The 20,843-nt window shown below is 42.6% G+C and overlaps 1 protein-coding gene across 1 annotated transcript in view; it reads right to left on the reverse strand.

Moving 5' to 3' along the window:
* LOC130167524 (tyrosine-protein kinase receptor UFO) overlaps positions 1-15,857 on the reverse strand; it is a 28,277-nt gene extending 12,420 nt beyond the window's left edge. Inside the window, exons 1-7 of the mRNA XM_056373791.1 lie at positions 15,160-15,857; positions 11,600-11,810; positions 11,053-11,153; positions 10,766-10,948; positions 6,970-7,050; positions 6,706-6,821; positions 4,128-4,323 (exon numbers count right to left, since the gene is read on the reverse strand). Of these exons, the coding sequence (XP_056229766.1) occupies positions 4,128-4,323; positions 6,706-6,821; positions 6,970-7,050; positions 10,766-10,948; positions 11,053-11,153; positions 11,600-11,810; positions 15,160-15,322 (1,051 nt within the window). The 5' untranslated portion in view covers positions 15,323-15,857. The remainder of the gene's footprint in view (positions 1-4,127; positions 4,324-6,705; positions 6,822-6,969; positions 7,051-10,765; positions 10,949-11,052; positions 11,154-11,599; positions 11,811-15,159) is intronic.
* Positions 15,858-20,843: the final 4,986 nt, after the last annotated feature.

The raw sequence follows: 20,843 nt of genomic DNA on the forward strand, positions 1-20,843 counted from the left end.
ACATGGCCCAGCCTATGGATGATGTTATCAGGAAGCGTTTGGCGGGTGATTGTTTCCACATGTGGTCCCTGCTCTGCCTTCCAGCGGCAACAAAAACAACCTCCAAGTCAAGTTCGTTCCAGCAGTTCGTCTCCACCTATGCTCCGTCATCTCTCTGCCTCCTTCTCCACCTCTTTTGTTGCCTACCCACTCATCTTTTTCTCTCCTTTTCCTCCCCTCGTCATCTCCTTCTCCCTCCCTGTCTCCCGTCCAACATGATTCCATCTCCTCCTTTCCAAGTTTTCTTCTCCCTCGCTGCCCTCTCTGTGGTAATGCCTCTCTCTTTTTTGAGCTCAAGTCAACAGAAATGTTAATTGTTGACGTAAAACTTGGAGGGAAAAAAAAAAAAAACTGTCTCACTTGAAAAAAAAAAAAGGAGATGTGTGCTGTTGTTGTTTTTCTGAAATGCGGAATCTACAGAGAAAAAATGCTTCTTGTAGTTCCTTTGTTTTCCACATGAAAGCAGCGCTGGCTTGGCAGTAGGCTGAGAAACAAACACTTCTGAGCCACAATTAGTTCACAACAGCAAAGGTTAACATCTGCATCCAAGGCAGACTACTGTTTCTCATTGTGTAGCATGCTGCGATTAGAGAAGCAGCGTCTGATAGTCAAACATTGTTCAGAGGCACGGCTGTTACTCTGCTATATCTTGTCCTCTCAGTCTGCTGAGCCTCCGCATAGGTCAGCACGTGGATGGAAAAGGGTCATCCTTCAGCCAAAAACTGACTCATAACCCTGGGATCTGGAGTCTGTTCTCCGTAAATGAAAACAAACACAGCACTACACAGGAAACATGTTTCCCAGATCAGTCGGACCATGAATGTTAGTGTCATCAGAAGTGTCACAGCTTTTATTGACATCCGCCTCGCATCAATTTATATGGCGGAAAATAATGTTGTCTGTCTTTAACAAACAGAGTAATTTAAGGTCCCATATTGTATAAAGGTAGATTTCTATGTTTTGTTTGATTATAGATCAGGTCTAGGTTCTATATTAATACAGTGAAAGTATCAAAGCCTCAGTCCACAGAGAAATGCACACAGCCTGTATTCAGAAACTGAGCCTTAAAACCAGCTGTCAGGACATCTGTAACTTTGTGATGTCACAACAAAGCAGTCACTGCTCTCAGCCATGCACCAAGCCCCGCCCAGCTGGACCCACCATCCAACCTTGCAGGATTTGTGTTTTCCTGAAATCTGATATATTTTTATTTATTATTATTTTTTAAATACTCAGAAAACAGTGAGCCAATCAGAAAAGAGGCCCAGAGCCTCCCCACCTGTTGTTACTAGAGCCCCAGGAAGAGGCCTGAGAGAGGAGATGTAAAACAACATTGAGATGTTTTTTTCTACTTAAAACCACAAATATATCTTCTTATGGATAACAAATTTAAAATAAAACACTAGAAAGTGTAAAATATGGGACGTTTAATGATTGCTGTTGCATTTTTGCTGGGAGTATCATTAAATACAATCAAATGTGAAGCACCTGTGTGTATTGTGTCCTGTAACTCTGGATTAATCCTCGTGTCACTACAGACTCACAAATGTAAAGAGGAAATCAGGAGCTCCTCAGTTGTGTTTTTAGCGTACCAAACTATGTAACATGTGTAAGTGCACAATGATACTCGTCTTGTAAGTATTTTATAACCACATTGTTACACCCAGTCTTAGTTCATTCACTTCACTTTGTTTTGTGTTTTGGAAAGATGCTTTTCTGGAGCTTTTCTAGGAAGCAAAAGGAAAATGCATTATACAGACTGGAAACGTAAAACATAATCTCATTGCCGCTTTAGGATTAGAAGGGCCATGGGCGACATGGGTCACCTCGCTTCCTCTCCCACCCGCCAATTCCCTCCCCCCTCTCTTTCTGTGCTCTCATCCTCCGGGGAAAATAGTGGGCTTTGGGAAAATAGCAAAATGAGTGTTTTCTCAAAGCGCCCCCTTCCCCCGTTTCCCTGCTCTTCCATCCATCCCTTGCCTACTCTCATCATCAGCCCGCTATTTTTTTTTTTTTTTCCCACAGTGCCTAGCTGTGTGCTCTGGAAAGAGAAGTCACAGGTCATCTGAGGTCAAAAAAAAAGGGGGGTGGGGTGGGGGGGTGGGGGTGAAGGAGAGAAGTTGAAAGACTGGATTCAGAAAAAAATAATTGTTCAGCTTGTTTGGAAATGCAGGAAATAAATTCCTCAGCAAGATTTGAGGAAGGAAAAGACAATTGTAACAAAATGAGAGGGAGTCAGCCTGATGCTGGCAAGAGAAGGAGGAGAGTCTGTAATGAATTGTAAAATGTAAGAATTAATAAGGAGACAGAGGAGTAGCAAATGGGGACATCTGTGCCAGGATGACACATGAGCTAGTGCAGCACATACTGTATTTGCACAACTTACTAATGAGAAACAAATGGAACAGAAATAGACTCGAAAAAGTTTTCTCACAGAGCCACAGTCTTCAGCACTGAAACTACAGAGAAAGAGAAGAGAGCAGTCTACCTCTCCCCTTCATTCACTCATTCCTTTTGACCTTCGTTGCTTCCTGAACTATATTTGACCACCAGCTGAATCCCATCTTCTGTTTTTGTTCATACTCTGACTCATTAGGAGCATAGAAAGAGCTGCCGCAGGAGGAATAAAAAGATTTTGTCCAAAGGGAAATTATATAATTTGGCATAAAAGGAGGATTTTTCCACTGAAATGAAACAAAGAATGTTATAATGAAGAAATGAAACTTGAAAATCTGTAACGAGAGCATCTAAAAACCATGTTTCATCCTTCTCCATTACAGTGGCATTTCAAAGAGTGCTACTTCTCCCTTCTTCTGTTTGTGAGAAATGCTGCGTTGCAGAGTTTTTTAGATTATGAGCAGCTTCCATCATGGAAAGCCCCCATCATCCCTCCTGTGGCATATCTCTCCTCTTAGTGTACGCTATTTCCATTTCTATTCATGCAGGGATAGAGACAGCATGAGCTGGCATGGAAAATCCCACCTCAGTTTAAACTCAAACACACACCAGCCTAGCATTACAGTCTGGACAGATCGCTGCGATCCTAACTGAAGCCTTTCAGGAGAATTTAATGTCCAGCCTCCCTCCCTTTTCCACCGTCTCCGTCTCCACCTACTCTGTCCCTTCAATACCAGTCTGCCTTCTACCTCAAGTAAGAGTTTACATTTGGAGCAGGGTTCACAGAGGTGCAGGGCCTCGAGTCTGGTGCTCTTCATAAACACAGACTAAGTTAAAGGGGCACAGGAAGGAATATTATGACTAATAGTGCACAGTAACTCGATTCTCTGACTCCTTGTTATCATACAGTATGTTCCCAGTCTTGACTCACTTACAATAAAACTAAAAAGCAGTCAAAAGACTCAGACCTGCAGTGAGTTAAACTCAGCTAAGCCAGGAGCTTATGACAGACAGCGCAAAGCATAGGAGATAATCAGAACATAACTCTCTCTCTCTCTCTCTCTCTCTCTTTCACACACACAACACACACACATACACAGCCACAGCCTTTAACTATCCTGAGCAAAAATAGTTAATCAAATATCAGATCTGTACACCTTATAATAGCTATAGCTATAATAGCTAAAAATAAAAACACATCTTTAAAGTGTTCAAAAGCTGCATGATTCTAACTGTCAGCATTCAGGCAGCTGAAAAAGATGCAATTGGCCCATGAAGACTTTTGACATGACTTGTACTTGTACTTGGTTGAATGAGACTTTGAAGAGGAGCATTAAGACTTTTCCCTTGGTAAATGCCTCTCTGTAGGGCCTGGTATTTTTAGCAGTAAACAAATATAGCTAAATTCTAATGTTGCAAACTGGGCAAACATGTTACTTTACAGTTCAATAAAACAATCCTTGGTACAGACGAAAACACTTAAAACAGTGGCTCAGCCGTTCCTGCTCGCTGTTATGTAGCATTAGTTAGGTACTGCTACAGCACACAGCGGGAATGGGAGGAGACTTGGACTTGAACCTCAGTCGGTAGCCAGATAACACAGCCCTGACCTCCACTCACTTCAGAGGAAGCGATCCCACACACACAAGACACGGTGAAAACAAACATCTCCTCACTTGGAGGGCTCTCACCTCCTTCTTTGGTGCGCAGCTCCACCCAGGGCGACCAGTCAGATGGGCCCTGACTGCTGTGACAGGCCACCCTCACAGTATAGAGGCTGTGAGGCTCCAGGTCCCCAATGAGGTGGGTGGCTGGTGGGATGTTCACATTCTGGTTGTGGATCATCTTATCTGGGCCAGCTGTGAGGGACTCTCCCGAATGTTTGGCCTGGAACATTGAGATACCAGACTTTAATTTGCTGCATCCTCGACATGCTTTTACAGTGGATTTCAGATTGACTCGTCAGATCTGGTGGGCAATGTGTTTTATTGCTTTGCAGCACAAACAGGAAGAGGATGCTGTTCTTTTAGTGTAAATGCAGCGAAAGTTTTTTTTTAGCAATGGTATATAGAAGAAGAACTGAAAAACAAATGGACACGTTGCTTCAAACATGTTCATAATTTTAAATAAAGCCAAAAACACCCACTGAAGACTTACACTATACATATACATAGCAATGGTACAGAGCGACCACATGCAGAAACATAATATTTGTGATAGAAAGCAACTGGATTCAAATGGGAAATGTGTTCTTAATAAACACTACTAATACCAACCACGGGGTAACTTTTATTAATCATCAATATCTAATAAAGGGAATAAAGGGTTAAAATAATTTGTGAATAGTGGAAATCAACATTTGATGAAAAAGCTGATCTGACAAAGTTTGTTTCAATTTGCGTCACGCATATTTAACTCAATTTGTGTTACTTTGAGTGACTTTTTTGTAATAATTTATGTTACAGTTTCTCAAAGAAAGTTATTTAAGTTTATATATATCTGAGTTTGATAATTCATGACTGTTTTCTTCAATCAAAAACACTTTCTTAAGTTGTTTTTCTAGTATTATTTTTCTCTTAATGCACACTCAATGACAGGATTGCTTATGATGTGTTGTGGAAGAAAGAGTCTGTGCATGATGATGGTGGTGGTGGTGGTGGTGGGGTCATTGGGTGCTAATTGTCAAAAATGGTGTCAAATCTGCTTCATTGCTGTTTGTGATTTAACTCGGGCTCAGCAAGGTGCACTGAAAGCAGAAGTCATTAACCAAAAATCACAGGCAGAAACCTGCTGTCTCTGCAAACCCTCTGTGGTAAACACATTTAAAGAGGAACACAAGGCAGAAAGATCTTTCATTGCAGCAATCTTAAAACCACATTAAAGTTGCTGGTCTGGACCATTGTTCTCTGTTGCGTTGCTCATTATAAAGCGGCTCCTCCAGGCTACAGGCTGCATTTCACAGAGTGAGCTTCACAGTCAGAGCTGAAGATACATACACATAAGAAGTATACATAATGAAACTAAAAATTTTATGATCAGCCAAACAGATTACTGCGTGTGTGTATGTGCAGACGCTGTTATGTACTACTTAGATAATGAGTTTAAAAACAACAGGAAAATTCAGATTTCATATCAGACGCCGGGTGAGTCATTTTTCCTCATAATGTGAGTTACATGGTTTGATTTCATGGAATATTAAGTTGTATGAATGAGGAGTGCATAAATGGCTGTGTGTGAGTCACAGAGAGAGAGGAAGAGAGAGAGAGAGTCAATCCTGACCTGATGAATCACTGTCCAGCCTATAAACAAGTGTGTTTAATTTAATTGTGCAACTCAGCCCTGAGTCACACTTCAGCCTGCATTCTCCCCACATGGCTCAGACCCACAATACCTGCTGTCACTGCCTCTTCCAGTTTTCTTTAACTGACTTCTTTAAGTCATTCTTTTTCTTTCTTTCTTTCTTTTCTTTCTTTCTTTCTTTCTTTCATTCTTTTCTTTCTTTCTTTTCTTTCCTTCTTTCTCTCTTTCTTTCCTTCTTTCATTCTTTCTTTCTTTCTTTCTTTTCTTTCTCTCTTTCTTGCTTTCTTCCTTTCTTTCTTTCTTCTTCTCTCTCTCTACACTGTAGGCTTTTTCATGTTTCTCTTCGCCACACAAATTAACCGTTAAATTCAGATTTCTGCCCCATTCTGCTGAAGCCGGCCCCTCGCCTTGTTCCCTTGTGAGGGTGAGGGGGTGAGGGAAGACTGAGGGGAGGGGAGGGGTGGGGGAGGAGGGGGCAAGAACAGCAAGAGGTATGAGGGGCAGCTTTATTAGAACCAGACGTTTAGGGGTGGTGCTGCACTGCTCCGTTCTCCAGGAGAAAATGTTCCTCCTCTCAGCGACGAGCTGTAATGGCCACAGAGCAGGATAGTGGTAGAGAGACACTGACAGAAAGACAGAGAGAGAGAGAGAGCGAAAGAGAGGGAGTGGTGCTAAATAAGATTGGTCCAGGAGGCCACTTTCCCAGAGTGAAACCCGATCCACTGGTACATGAATAAAGCAGGGAGGGGTAGAGGATGAGTTAAGAGAAGAAAAGAAAAGCAAGCTCTCTTTTCTTTAATATCGGGCTTGGGAAAGGTAAGACTGTGGTCTGTCTGCACAGTCCCACAAATAGAGAGTGAGTGGTAAGTTTATTTAACATGCAGGTCAAACAGTTGCAGTGATTTTTCCAAGCTAGTTTTCTCAGCTAGTTGTGGTATCTCCTCTCACATGTATCTCACGTTGTCTCACCTGCACAGAGCAGCGGATTATCGGGTAGTCTCCTCCGAAACCAGGCTGCCATGATAAACGGAGGCTTGTCTGAGTGATCTCCACAGCTCTCAGATTCTGAGGCTGTGATGGGAGAACTAAAGACAATAAAGAAAGACACAAAGAAGATATAGAGATATAACAACAAGGTATTGCGCGATTAACAATTTTAAGCAGGAACAGTTCATCCAAATTGAATGAAGAGAGCTGTTAGAAGTGTCAGTGCCTCAATAATGTGACACCCACCTGTGATGGTACCAGATCCGGACGTGGCCACACCTTTGCGGTTATGAGCCTCACAAGAGAAGGTGCTGGTCGTGTTCAAACCTGGACAGACAAAAGAAACAACACGCACGTGTGAAGCAGGAACTTTTGAGGTCTTTTGAAACCTAGAACCCTTGCTCAGCATGCTGACTGGAATATAATGTTGATGTGAGAAATGTTGTGAAAGTTCAAACTGAAGTGGGAACACTGAGGGTAATAGTTTCCATAAGGTAACGTGATCTCTTTGTCAATAACATTTTTCAGGTCTTGCAGAAATGATACCAGAGCAAAACAATCAGTGTCAAGCATCTTTCTGCTACATTTAATCAAAATCAGATCAGCAGCTGTGACCATACAGAGGTAAAGTTCAGCCACCCCTCCATCCAACACATACTCATCTTGTTAAAATTGTTTGATTTTATATATGTATATATATATATATATAAAACATATATCAATGTATGTGTGTGTGTGTGTGTGTGTATACAATAGCACCTTTAAAAAAACCTTCAACCAAATTTGGGCCTACTCGTCTTTAGACCTGCAAATCACTTACAGGGTGACAATTCCTGATTTAACTTGAGAATCTCTAACCTGCAGACTGTAAGACTGCTTGGCAACATGTTGCATCTTAATATTTCTTGCAGTGTAGTTGTGAGATCAAAGAGAGAGCGGCTCCGTTGGCGTCCAGGTGTAAAATGCTGAGCTGCTGCCTTCAAGAGGCCGAGGCTCCTCTGAAGGGGGCACAACACTGTGACACATACTCGCATTCAACAGTGAATGAGTCCTCTCACAAAGTGACTCACAGTGTGCTCACACACTCAAGTCTTTCCACAAGACAACACGGTCTTACACACACACACTGAAACATGTGACATTCAAGTTTTATCACTGTTATCTAACACCCCGACACTGTCCATCAGCCACAAACACAGAATCATGCAGTGTGTTGCCCTGCACTGACGGCACCATGCCTCCATTGTGCTGCGGCCGGAAAAAGAACAGGGGGTACGATCCTCGCTGGGTGAAGCAGGGGGTTGTGAGAGAGGAAAAGGAGGGAGGGAGGGGTGAGGGATGATCACTGGCTGCTTGGGTGAATGAACTGCTCATCAGGCCATCTCGAGATTGCGCCACTTGCCCTTCTGTCTCTTTCCTTCCCCATCAGCAAACTGCAACACAACATCCCCTGACCAGCTGAAAATGTCGGTCGACAGGAAGAGCTCCTGAGCTCGTCACAGCTCTGACCAACACTGTTAATGTCAGCTGGGAATGACACAGTATAGTATAGTGTACCATCCATTCAAAAAGTATTAGGACTGTGACACACTGTGCTTTTCATAGTTTCGTTTATGTGCGCCAGCTTATTGGATTTAAGTATCATATTCACTGTTGATTAAGATACTAATTTCTTGATACATTTCATAAACATTTGGCCTGTAAATGTTACAAAGTAGTGAAAAATACCCATCACAAATTCTAGGTTATGTTTTCAAGTTGTTAGTTTTATCTACAACAACCCAGTGCAATGCAAAGATATTCAGTTTGCAAATACATGAGACAGAGACATGTATCAAATCCTCCGATAAGAAGCAGGAGCCAGCGAGTGTTTCCACATTCTTGCTTGATGAATGACGCAAACAGTTCAGTACTTATTGGAGTTGAAATGAAACTATGAGGTTAAAAGTGCTGACTTCAGTAGGACAGTGATCGTAAACATGCAGTCACAATGGATTTTGGGGATTTTAGGCCCAAAAAGCAAGAACATGAAACAGAACATGAGGACTTTCTTTTGGTTTATGTTCACTTATGCAATTGCTTTCGGCCTTAAAATTGGCGAACTAGGAATAAAAGGGGTTTTCCTACTCTGTCCGTCAGATACGGATGGAAACTCTTGAAGGTATAGGGGCATGTGTTGTCCATGATTCCTTACTGGTTCATGCCATTTTTCTTAATGGGCCTATTGAAAGATTATTGTGTTTGCCTTGGTTTGGACCTGTCTTCTGCCAGAGCAGCTGTCCATTCCAGACATGTGAGTGTACGTTACTGTCAAATGGGTGCTGGTCAGCACCAGGCAGTCTACTCTGATGATTCAAACCAGATCCTTCAACCGACCGCTGCCGCTTGCCTCTCCCTCCTTCAGTCTGACTCAGCCTGCTCTGCCTGTCCTCCTACTACTGGACTTAATACAGGCCAGCTATCTGGCACGCAGCTGTGGTTTGCATTCAGGCGGTAACAGACCCCTCCTCCTTTTAATATTTCTCTCTTTTATCTCTCTATGCCCTCAGCCCATTTATTTTCCATCTCCCAGTAGTCCATCTTGTGCATGCTGCTCTGCCTTTACCCATCAACCACACAACCACAAGGGACAGTACATCCTCAATGGATCCACTGGCACTGTGCCAGCCAGCCTTCTCTCTCTGGGGAGGGTAGTTATTTGGTGGTTTTGTTTAAACCATAAAGGGGGGGATTTGGAAGTCTTTGAAACTATAGAAGATGGTTGCTGTGTAGCTTTTGAAGGAGTACACTATAATCAGCCTAAATGGATTAAATGAAAACCAAGGATTTTCAAATTGTCTTCTTTATAGTAATTTAAAACTTTGCTACTTGGGTCCCAAACTGAAACCAATTTCATCTTCGACTAATCGTGCTGAAAAGAGAAGTCGCTTAATCAGTCAGTTGGTCAGCAATGCCAAACATTTTCTGGTTCCAGCTTTTCAAATGTGAGGAGTTGCTGTTCTTTTGGCTGGACTACAATAGCATGGCCAGCCCTGTGTCCCTGACTGACTGACTGACTGACTGACTGAGAGAGTTGAGTGATCATAGTTCCATCATTGGTCAGCCGAATGCCACATGACTGAGTTGGAGTTTCTCCATTGACCATTGCTCTTCCAAAGAGCTTGGCGCTTACAGGTTTAGGGGGTCTTTACAGCCTGCAGTGTTGCCAACTTAGCACAGTTGTCACTAGATTTACACTTTTTTTCCCCCAAAAAACACCTAGTGACAAATCTAGTGACAAATTCTTTGGAAAAACCTTGGCTACTTAGAAGAGAGTCGCCAGTAATGCCCTCTCTCTGGCGCCTATTCTGTTAGTAAGTGGCAGAAAGGTGGAGCAGCTGTTTGTTACCCAGACAGAGGCTGAAGAAGACAGATATTCTGTTGTTTCTAACTTTCTCTCTGAGTGATCGTTTTACAGTAAATACAGCTGAAATCACAGCACAGTCTTTGTCTTTAACTTATGTGTTTGGTGATTTTACCAGACAACTTTGTGCTTATATAATCAGGATTTTTTAAGTTAACATGTAGTTTTAATGGGCTGCGTTTCAGTCATTATATTGACTGTTTTTAAATACTGTATATGTGAGCACAGAGAGTAGGAGAGAAGCAAACAGATAAAGACACTAGGCTGACTGAATGCAATGATGTAACAACACGACATCAGTTTTCAACTCCTCAACTTTGCACCTTGATCGTACATGGTCCAGCCATATACGTGGTTTTGACCTAGTCTTCTTGTATTTAATCTGACTGTAAACTGAATATCTCCGTGTTTGGTGGTTGGAGAAAAAAATATTTGAAAAATATCACCTTCAGCTCTGTCAACATGTACTGGACATCTTTTTAAGTATTTCTTCATATTTTAAAGACTAAAACATTTGCTTCCCAGACTTATTTATTGATCACTGAATATTGGGCTGTATCAGTGCAAAGTGAGTATGTTACAACTAAGCTGTCCAAATGTGTCATTGAGTGCTGAGGTAATAAGAGTCATAGATGATACCTGTGAGGTTGAGAGTGGAGGGCGACAGGGCCACCGGGTCCGCCAGGGTGTTGAGAGGTGCACCATCCTGCAGCCAGATGACCCTGACTGGCTCTGGAGGTCCGTGGGCCACGCAGCTCAGGCTCAGGGATACGTTGGCCACTACAGACGTGTGATGGGGCTCCACAGAAAAATGAGGAAGGCCTGAGAGAGAATCAGCTGAATCAGACCCTCCGCTCTTTTAACAATCCAAATAAAACAGAGTGTGCTCATCTTTTTGTATGTGAGGGAGCTGGAGATAGACTCACCCTCCAGCTGAATGCTCCCCTCCTCAGACAAAATCTGCTGGCTTTCTAAGAGAACAGCACATCGATAGGAGCCCATGTCGGGAAGCTGGACCTTCTCAATACTGTTGTGCATAAAATGGTATGATAAAACATCAAGCAATGACAAACCAAACTGACAAAAGTGGGAGACAGAGGCAGAAAGACAGACCCTGATTACTTTCCTTCCAGGTTTTGCCATCCAATCATACTGGGATTAAACACATTAAGCTACAGCAGGAGAGACGCATGGGATTTTGCTTGGGTTATATCATTTATTTCAGACTTAATTTCAAAGTGCTCCACAGTGGCTGGAAGTCAACATGGTGATGTAATACAGCCACAGAACTGGTTAAGCTAGGTGAAAGGATAAGGTGGAGGAACAGGAAACAAATAGAATTACGCCTGACATATTTAGGTCAGGTGTGGCCGCCTCACAACATTCATCATCATTATCATTAAATCTCATGCATCAACTAATGTAAACGAAGCAACTAATAAGTGTAGAAGACAAAACTAAACTGCTGCTTACCTCAGCGTGCTCATGATCGTCCAACTGTTGCTGCCAGTGTGAACTTGGAACTGGTTTGTGTCTGCGTACTGAAGCGGCACGCCGTCTCTCAGCCAGAGAACATCAGGGGGGTCCTCTTCCTCACCCCCTGTGCCCTTCAGGGAGCAGTGCATCGTAACAGGTTTTCCCAGTGAGGAGATGACAGTGGCGGGACTCCGCTCAAACTCCAAATCTTTCATGAAGAGAGGGAAGGAGTAGGGGTTGGTTTACAACACAATAAAGTTTTTCACATCCAGAAAACTCCATCAAAAAAATGCTGTATTCCTTATTTCCTTGTAAAAAATAAGAAACGATTTTCTTTTAGAATAGAAAGGACTCTTTAAAGACAAAAAATATTATTCAAAAATGCTCTTGTGAACACAGCAAACGTAACCCCACTAAAGGTAAATACATAAAAGTAGTGCAATTATTTGATAAATTACTCATCTAACTACACAGTTATTATGATTAAATACTAATTAGCTAATAATTATTATTGAATAATAAACAAGAGTCCAAAACCCAAAGATATTCAATTTATACTGATACAAATCACAGAAAAGAAGCAAACCTTGCTGCAACTAGCACTGTTTGGTTTAATGAATGATTAAACACTTAATTATTGCTGACATATCAATTAATCAACTAATTGTTTCACCACTAAAAGCTTCATTTGCCTGTGTGCTCGCTCTGATAAACATCTTCATTTACGCTGGACTTGATTTTGCCGTCGCTGAAATATGATAACGGCAGGTAACGCCAGAGTTTCTCCAACACTACACCGGCTTCTCGGTGAGTCTGGTTATCTTGTGTCTCTCACTGATAGAGGGGTTGACCTGAGAAGGACAGAGCTGATACTGGGACAAAAGGGTCCTTGTTAGAGGACGGCTGCTCCGGCAGAGCACAGAGAGCTCAACACAAACACTCAGCATATTCAGGGTTTCTCTCAAACAGCAGTAGGCCTGCAGGTTGTCTGCCAAGATGTCTGTGAATCTGCTCAACTTCCAAAAAACTGACACGAGGAGAATCGTCATAAATATGATGATTATAAACTTCTCTGGCCTGGTTCTGGCTTTGCTTACTTTCAAGACTTTCAACAGACGTGAGAGGATGATTCCTTCCTGATGATGCTGAGGGCAAGGCATGCATGCTGCTTGAAAGATAGGAGGACGGTCACACCCTTGAGCTTTGTTAAAACACAAAGCTGGCAAGGACACATGCAATGGGCATATGGATCGCTTTTCTTTCTTCTATGGCATCAAATAAAAATGAGAAGCATCCATGAAGCTGGCCAAGGCAAGGCATGAGTAATCACTCCTTCACTTGATACAATAGATAAAAGATGAAATCATTTGAGAATGTTCCAACTTGGTTTGAGCTGTTGAATCTCAGGGCAAGAATAAATCACACTTGTTTCACTGAGTGATGCCTGTAAAGATTTTCTCAAGCTTGTCAACCCGCCCTCCTAGTCTACTTCATGGCAAACCTTCAACCTTTGACCCCTTCACTGCGACCCCAGAGGACTCCACTGCAACCCATCTCACGTAAACACACATCGTTCAGCTACTGAAAACATATCTGTAAAGTAAGACGCGCATACTGGCAGCACTTATTTTACTCTTATGTAGAACATGCCCTTGATTTTTTAAATGGACATGTAATACACACACATAAACACAAACACAACCCAGCTTTTAAAAAGCTTGTACTGGGAGTGTGCAATAAATGAAGGGGCCCGCAGAGTCTCTGCTTCACCGCCTCTCTGTCTCTGTGTGCTTTTTGGCGTTAAAAGTCATTCCTCCCTTTATTTTTAAGCTTGGCTGAGCCTTTTCAAGAATCTGCGTGGCCTTGACTTGTTTTTTTTTTTTTTTCAGTGCCATATTGAACAAAAACAGCCCTACTTTCTTTCTGTGTCTCTTAGTGCTGCATTCATAAAATAATACGCTCGTAAACCTTTTATGAGAATGAAGAGGTAGAGAGACAGAGCAGGCTAGGTCAAACTGTGTCCGTGTGTGTGTGTGTGTGTGTGTGTGTGTAAGTTTGTGTGCGTGTGGCCTGTCTCCACGGATTCATTTGTGCTTATCTCCTCCCTTTTGTCCCCTAAATTCGCTTGAGGTCCCACACTTTTTGCTTTTCATTATCTGTCTCTTTTCCACCCTGCCTCAACTCCTACTCTCTCTCTCTCTGTCTCTCGTGGAAAACGCTCAGATGTTAAATGTCAGTGGACATGCACATACCAAAAATACCCAACACAGTCCCAGCATTTATCCTCCTTCTCACTCCCCCCTTTTCTGCCTTTTTAACGCAACATAATTCAACCCCTCCATTCACTGCCGCGCCTTTTGCCCTTCTCTCATTCAGCCTCCTTTTCATGCCATTCTTCGGATTCATCGCTACACATTTTGCCACCTCCCCTCCCTACTCTTTCTCCTCCACTCTTGCCCCCTTACCCCATCCATCATTCCACTGCTGGAGTCTGAGTCAGAGCAGCTCTGACTCACAAACCAAAGCATTCGGCCCCGTGAACCCCTCCTCATCCCTCACATCCCCTCACTCCTGGGCCCCTGCCATACCTACATCCAAATAGGAGCTGAGACATCGGGAAAAATTCTCCTTTGAAACCGTCAGTCTGAGCTTATAAATCACAGCAGTGTCTAGTAATCTCTGTCCCTCCTGGTCATACATCTACTGAGGGCAGAGGTACAGCTCCGAGAGAGAAAGCCTGACTATAATGGTCAAAACACATGCTGACAGGTGGAGGCCCCTGTAGGGACTCCATGTTTTCATCCACTGGCTGCAGTAGCTAATGGAGTCAAAACATTCAACAGTTAAGTAGATTTTTCAAACAGATAAGGACTTCTGAATGGTGACTTGTGGCCCTGATGTAAAATGGCCTTCCTATATGCTTTGGGTAAGTTTCATGATTTTCTCTCACTTCCCAACAGGGTGTATTTAAGCCCTCACTGCTACCCTGTCTGGAATACATCTCTAACATCTCTCAGTTTTGGTAATCCTGGCCTGGATACCTGGTTTGGATGAGGTCCCAGCAGGAGTAGAAAATTCTGCAGAAGGGTGCCGCTGCACCTGATCTCAAAACATGATCCTTATCCTTCCTTACTCTACCTTTGGATGCCAGTGAAGAAAAACATTTCTCCAGAATAAAACCAGGCCTCCATCACCATTTACCTGCTGTCACTGACTCCACATCAGCAGAATTTGAATCCAAAGCACTAAAATCCTGAGCCTGACTGCACCAATAAAAGTGATCTTTTATTTGTTTTCTTTGATACCCTTGTTTTAAAAAGCCTTTTTTTTTTTTTTTTTTTTACGAGTGTAATGAATTCCTTCATGCTGGCCAGATGTTGGAGGCACTTGCAGCTGTGGTTGCACTCTCCACTCCAGAGCAAATTGCTTTAATGAGCTAGGAGCAGAAAGCTGACTGAGCTAATTGCTCATTACGATGTTTTCCTCGCACTCGAGTTGGCAAACAACAGTGAGATTGGATAAAAAGCTGCTGCTGCTTCGGTGCCAGTTCAACTTACCTGTCAGTGTCCCGGCGGTTACCGGCCTCACAGCGGAGAAAATGACGGCGAGGAGTAAAAGTGACCATTTAAACCCGCTCATGGTTCTTCTTGAAATGAGATCACCTCTGAAAATAAGCGTCATGAGGAGAGCAGTCATCTTGGAAACATCACCGGACTCCATCACCGCATCTCAGCTGCTCACAGATCCACAAGTTGAGCGCTGGAGAGGAAAACAAAAAAAGTTTTGCTTTGACTCCGGCAGATACTGAAAATGTGATTATCCGCAGATGGGACCAAAGCAAGCCGAATCCGATCGTTTCAGTTCCCTTTTTCAAAGGAGACAGACCGTGAAGAAGAAGAAAAAAAAAAAAGTCTGCGCTGCTCAAAAGTCTTGTTGCTTTCTCCCCCTGTGCTGTTGTTTTGGTTTGATCCCAACACGGAGAGCTGTCCGACAAACTTTTAGTCACCAGAGAAAAGCGCACAGCGACTTTTTAGCAGCTGATTAAGTTGTCCGAAGCCGAGTCTATTTCTAGAAACAGAGGGAGTATTTTTAATCCAGTGTTTCCTGCAGCCTGTCGTCCAAAGTCTCCCTCCTGCCCACCGGTTCCCTCAGACTCACTCAGACATTCCCCTGGCTTTTTCTTCTCCCTCTCTCCCCCTTCAAACAGGATTCAAATTCCTCAACTCAAGTTCTTTCCACCCTCCTCCTCCTCCTCCTCCTCCTCCTCCTCCTCCGCCTCCTCCTGAGTCTCCCTCCTTTTCTCAGAGGATGAGAAACCCTGCGGCATGCTGATTGTCTTAACACAATCCCCCATTCGCTCTTTAATTACGCACGGGTCTCCAGAAGTTGTAAATAGCCCAGTAAATTATCCGTTTCCCGCTTGAAACACTGTCAGTCCGTGACAAACACAGACCTGTGCGCTGCGTGTAGACAACACTGTGTCCAGGCAGAGAATAAATGAGTCTGTTTTCTTATAGATACATGGAGCATCACTGTGGTAAGAGAGTAGAGAAGTGATTTACTTACTTTGCTTGATTATTAAATGAATTCCCACATTAGATACATTAATGTCAGTGTTACTTGTTTTCCTATCTACTGGTTTAATGCTGCAGGGCAGCCTGGGGGCCTGTGTTTCGTCTTTTTGTCTTAAATCTTTTGCATAATTTGTTTCACAGCTTTTGTATTTTTGTTAACAAAATCATGCCCAGAGTCAATTAAACTAAATCACACAGCCCCATCAACACCATAGTTAATTAATTTGCATTGTTTATGTAAATTAATTAATTAAAAATCAAGAAAATCAAATAGTTCCTTGACTTCTTGAAAGGAAAAACTTCTGCCTTCTACTAATACAATGTAACTTTTAATAGCTTGCTGCTAAATGTTTAATCCTTCATTTATAACCAGGCATATCAATGTCTTATTTACAATGACAGCCAGCCAAGAAAATAAAAATGTATTAAAGCAACAGTAAAAATACTCGGACTATTGTGTTTGTATTTTTTGCTACTCCACATCGCTAGGGTTATGTCATCAGAGTGTCTGGGAATTTTTTTGAAACATGTTTCAGCCATAACAGACTGAAGCATCATCAGCTGCAGCCTAAACAAATGCTGCTGTCCCTCTTTCCCATCAGATGTACAGAGGAGCTTCAGAGCGGGGTTTATTGTGTTGTTGTAGACTGTAATGTCTGAGGGTAGGTGTGTGTTTGAACAGGGATGATGCTGGTGCTCTCTGCCTGCATATGAGACGGCCCCACAGAGTTCACATACCATTCATGAATAATTGATTTGCTGCGTAGATTTCTTTCTTTCTTCTTCTTCTTTTTTTTCCCCCCATGAAAACGATGGGAGGTTCTGGGACTCAGGTTGCGAAGACCTGGGTCCCACTGGCCCTTTAAGAGTGGCTCTGTGGACAGTGTTGTGTTCCCAGGGTCTTTAATGGAGACAGAGAGGGACTGAGAAAGACCCCATTGTATATGCACTCTTTTCAATAGGAGCTTGAGCAATGGTGCTCTCACTGCTCCCAGATAGAAGCACAGAAAGAGAATGGCGGGGAGGGAGGGTGGAGGGTCACGGAGGGGGTCCTGTACAAGAAAGAGGGGTGTTCTGCTCAAAAACACAAGGTTTGGGGGCTGCATGGACCTGGAAGGAGTGAATGTTTGGAGTCTGGGGGTGGTGGGCATCAGCTGCAGGACTTGGTGTGTTTAAGTTTAAGCAACAACAAAATCCTGCAAACCTGATTCGCCGAATACCGAGACTTAAAGATTTAGAGATTTTTAGATAAGGCTAGTGGATTAACAGAGATGAAAGCACATGCTTCCAGTCACAAAGCCACTTGTACCAGCAAAATGACTTACATGGATACCAGTTATTATGTTCCTTCACAAAGGCAGACACAGTGCAGTCCCAACACAGCACACACCACCAATATCCTTGTTGGGCTGCACTGCCTGCAAAACATAACAACCTGTTCGTTTCAAAGGAGAGTGCTTATTGGCTGCAACACATGGGAAACACCTTCCTGCTGCTCTCCCAGCTACAGGGCCACCCGGGGGTGCTAATAATGAGTTAGCCTTTCTCTTCTTCTTCATCCTCTTTCTGCAGCCTGGATGCAGCCAAAGATAAAGTGCTTCCCCCAACCTGATGATACATCACAAGGACTATAATGGACATGTGACTGCTTAATGTTTGGAGAGGCTCTACTACCCCCTGCTGGTAACAAATGCAAAGCCCCCATTCTGTATTTGGAACTGAATACTCCTTGTTAGATATTACAGCAATTTAAAGATATTTTTCACGTGTATGGTTTTACGTGTGCGATGCAGTTGTGCAACATGCAAAGACAGGGCAGCATATGTTAATCTAGATAGTCCCTCGACCTTTCATAGTAGGATCCTGCCTCCGGTGATAGATCATGTAAAAGCGATTCATTCAATTTCTTCTTTTACCTACAATCCACAGCGTCAGTGGGACTGGGCTCTTCCTGATGTCCACAATCATCTCCACTGCCTTTAGTGCATTGAGCTCCAGGTTGTTCTGCTTGTGCCAGATCACCAGATGGCCGATTTCATAAGGCACAATATATATGCTACATGTATATATTTCTCTATGTATATTGAGCGTTTCAGAGGAAAACATTTGTGAACATCCACATGTTGATCATATGATAGCACACATACATACAGTAAATATAAACTTTGTTTTGTTGTTTTGTTGCACATGTATGGGTGTATTGGGTGCATCACACACCATGATGAGGTTGTACAGTGTACAGACATTATTTCTAAGAAAAGTCACCTTGATGTCTAAAGTGATTTAGACAAATCATCAAACAGTACGGTGTTGCAAAAACACTGGACAACAGCCAACTGAGTCATTCCTGTTAATGAAACTGTTAAATGAATTAAATACTTGCAGAAAATACTGTTTTTATTTATTTATTTTTTTATCATTTATATTTCACTTAGTATTGGCATAATCTTAGGTGTTGTGGTTGCCTTTTTAATTCTTTCACAGAGGTCTGTAAAGTCAGATATTGTGATGTGGGTGATGATGATATTGGAGACCCAGGGAGTGTTGTTTGAATGTTTTCTTATCTCTGCTGTGTGTGGTTTTCCTGCCCGATCCTGGTCAGCATTCTAGTGTTGTGTAGCATCCCATTGAGTCCTCTGCAGCAGCCTGTGTTTGTCCAGACACGGACGCTGCAGTCCAAACCTGTAGTGATTATGTTTTTACAAGTGAGATCACATACAACTCTCACCATCTCTGTAAGATGAGCTTGCCAGGAACCCAGCAGTGGAGGTGGACACAGTGACACACACACACACACACACACACACACACACACACGCCACTCATTAATATCCTCAAATGGCCCTTTGTCCACTTGTTTTTAAACCTAAATCCCTGAATGTCCCACAGACTAATCCTTCTGGTACTGTCCCCTGTCAATAGTATCTGTTGATTGACATCAGTTGACATTGTGCTAATGACTGCACCTTCATCATTCACAGCCCTGAACTTTCCTAATGAAGTGTAGATGTAGCCATCTGCAGAAGTCAGCGGTGTGGCAGTGTCAACTCTTCACACCAGTGCTTTTCTCTGTCAGAGCTGTAGATTTTTCATGTAGAGGAATTTCCCCAGTGTCTATGACACTTGTTGGCTTCTTCTGAACAGCCTGACTCTCAGTCCGGCCTTGAGCATGTTTATCTGCCATGTTTGCTCTCACTGGCATTAAGCCAGTAGAGAACCTCGGCAGTGTCGGCGTCCCAGATAACAATATCTGCATTCCCGACCAGATCTTGTTGTGTGAGAAGGCTCACACATAACTGCAGCTTCAAACATCCACAGGAGACTGTAAAAGATATTAAAAGATTGATATTTTATTATTCAAATGAAGATCGATTTGAGTCAAAGAATTTATTTTTTTCAACACAGCCCCACTCATATCCTTCCATATCTAGGTTCAACGTGATCTTTGAGTTCCTTCCTGACCCAAACATACTATTGTTTATGTAGACAATACCTGTCACCTCCCTTGGCACGGTCACAAGAAGAGCAGCAAACTCTGCTCCACTGTTTAGGTTCCACATTCTCACTTTCCCATCCTGGGAAACTGTGCTGCAGTCCATCAATGACATGGCAGTGAGCCCAACATGCTGAACAGGCGTGACCTTAAACTTCATGACGGCCTTTCCTGTTAAGATATCCCACACTGTCACCACACCATCCTGGCAAACAGATGACCTGTTTGCCAGGATGGTGATAGAGTGCAGAGCACAGAGCTAACATTATGGGATGTTAGCGTGTTTTTAGAAAGGTCTGTTCCTCTGCCAGGACATTTTTCTTATATCTGAATTAGCCTGGACTAACTCATTGTTATGTTATAACACATACTGGAGAGTGGGGTCCGTCTGATACCATGAACCTGGAAGCTTTGTCTACACAGCCAGCCATCGTTGGACCACACACGAATACTCAGTGGTGGGGAAGCTACTTTGAATATAGCATAGCTTCAATTCTATCAATTACTTTACATGGGAAGAAATCCAGTTTAGTTAACTTAAGCTACTTAGAAACATTTGTAAAAATAATCATATTGACAGTGTACATGTGATATGAAATTATAAGAAAATATAACACAAAAAGTCACAAGCCAGTTCATTGCAAAAAGTGCCTTCTTTTTCACAGGCCATACATAAAAAATAGCTGTTTAAGTCCAACCATGGTAACTCTTCCTTAGGCTGAGATTCATGATGATGATGTCGATCGACCACTGAGCAACACCTGCCCTTGGCTTTTGCACATGCACTACACAAAGGTCGAGTGTGTGGTGGTGGCTGCCTGACAAATGCATTGCCTGGGTATGACTTCACTGCAGTCAGGATGGAAGAGAGAGAAGCAATGATAAAATGAAAAACAAAAAAATCATTCCTTTCTTTTCATGGCATAAAATTGTTGTAGTTTTTATTGTTAACCATAGAAAAATGTCAAAAAAGTAATTTAACTACCATGCACATATAGCTGAACTAGCAGCAAGCTACTGCAAAATGTAGCTAATCTACTAGTTTAATTACATGTAGCTCACTGCTCTCCAGCACTGCGTATATTCATATCCTCAGATAAACTGACAAACATTTTGTCCTTATGATTGAACATAATGTGGGTGATGGGTTTGACATGTCTTGTTAATGTATGTT

This window comes from Seriola aureovittata, chromosome 4, assembly GCF_021018895.1.
Source record: "Seriola aureovittata isolate HTS-2021-v1 ecotype China chromosome 4, ASM2101889v1, whole genome shotgun sequence".
Lineage (NCBI taxonomy): Eukaryota > Metazoa > Chordata > Actinopteri > Carangiformes > Carangidae > Seriola > Seriola aureovittata.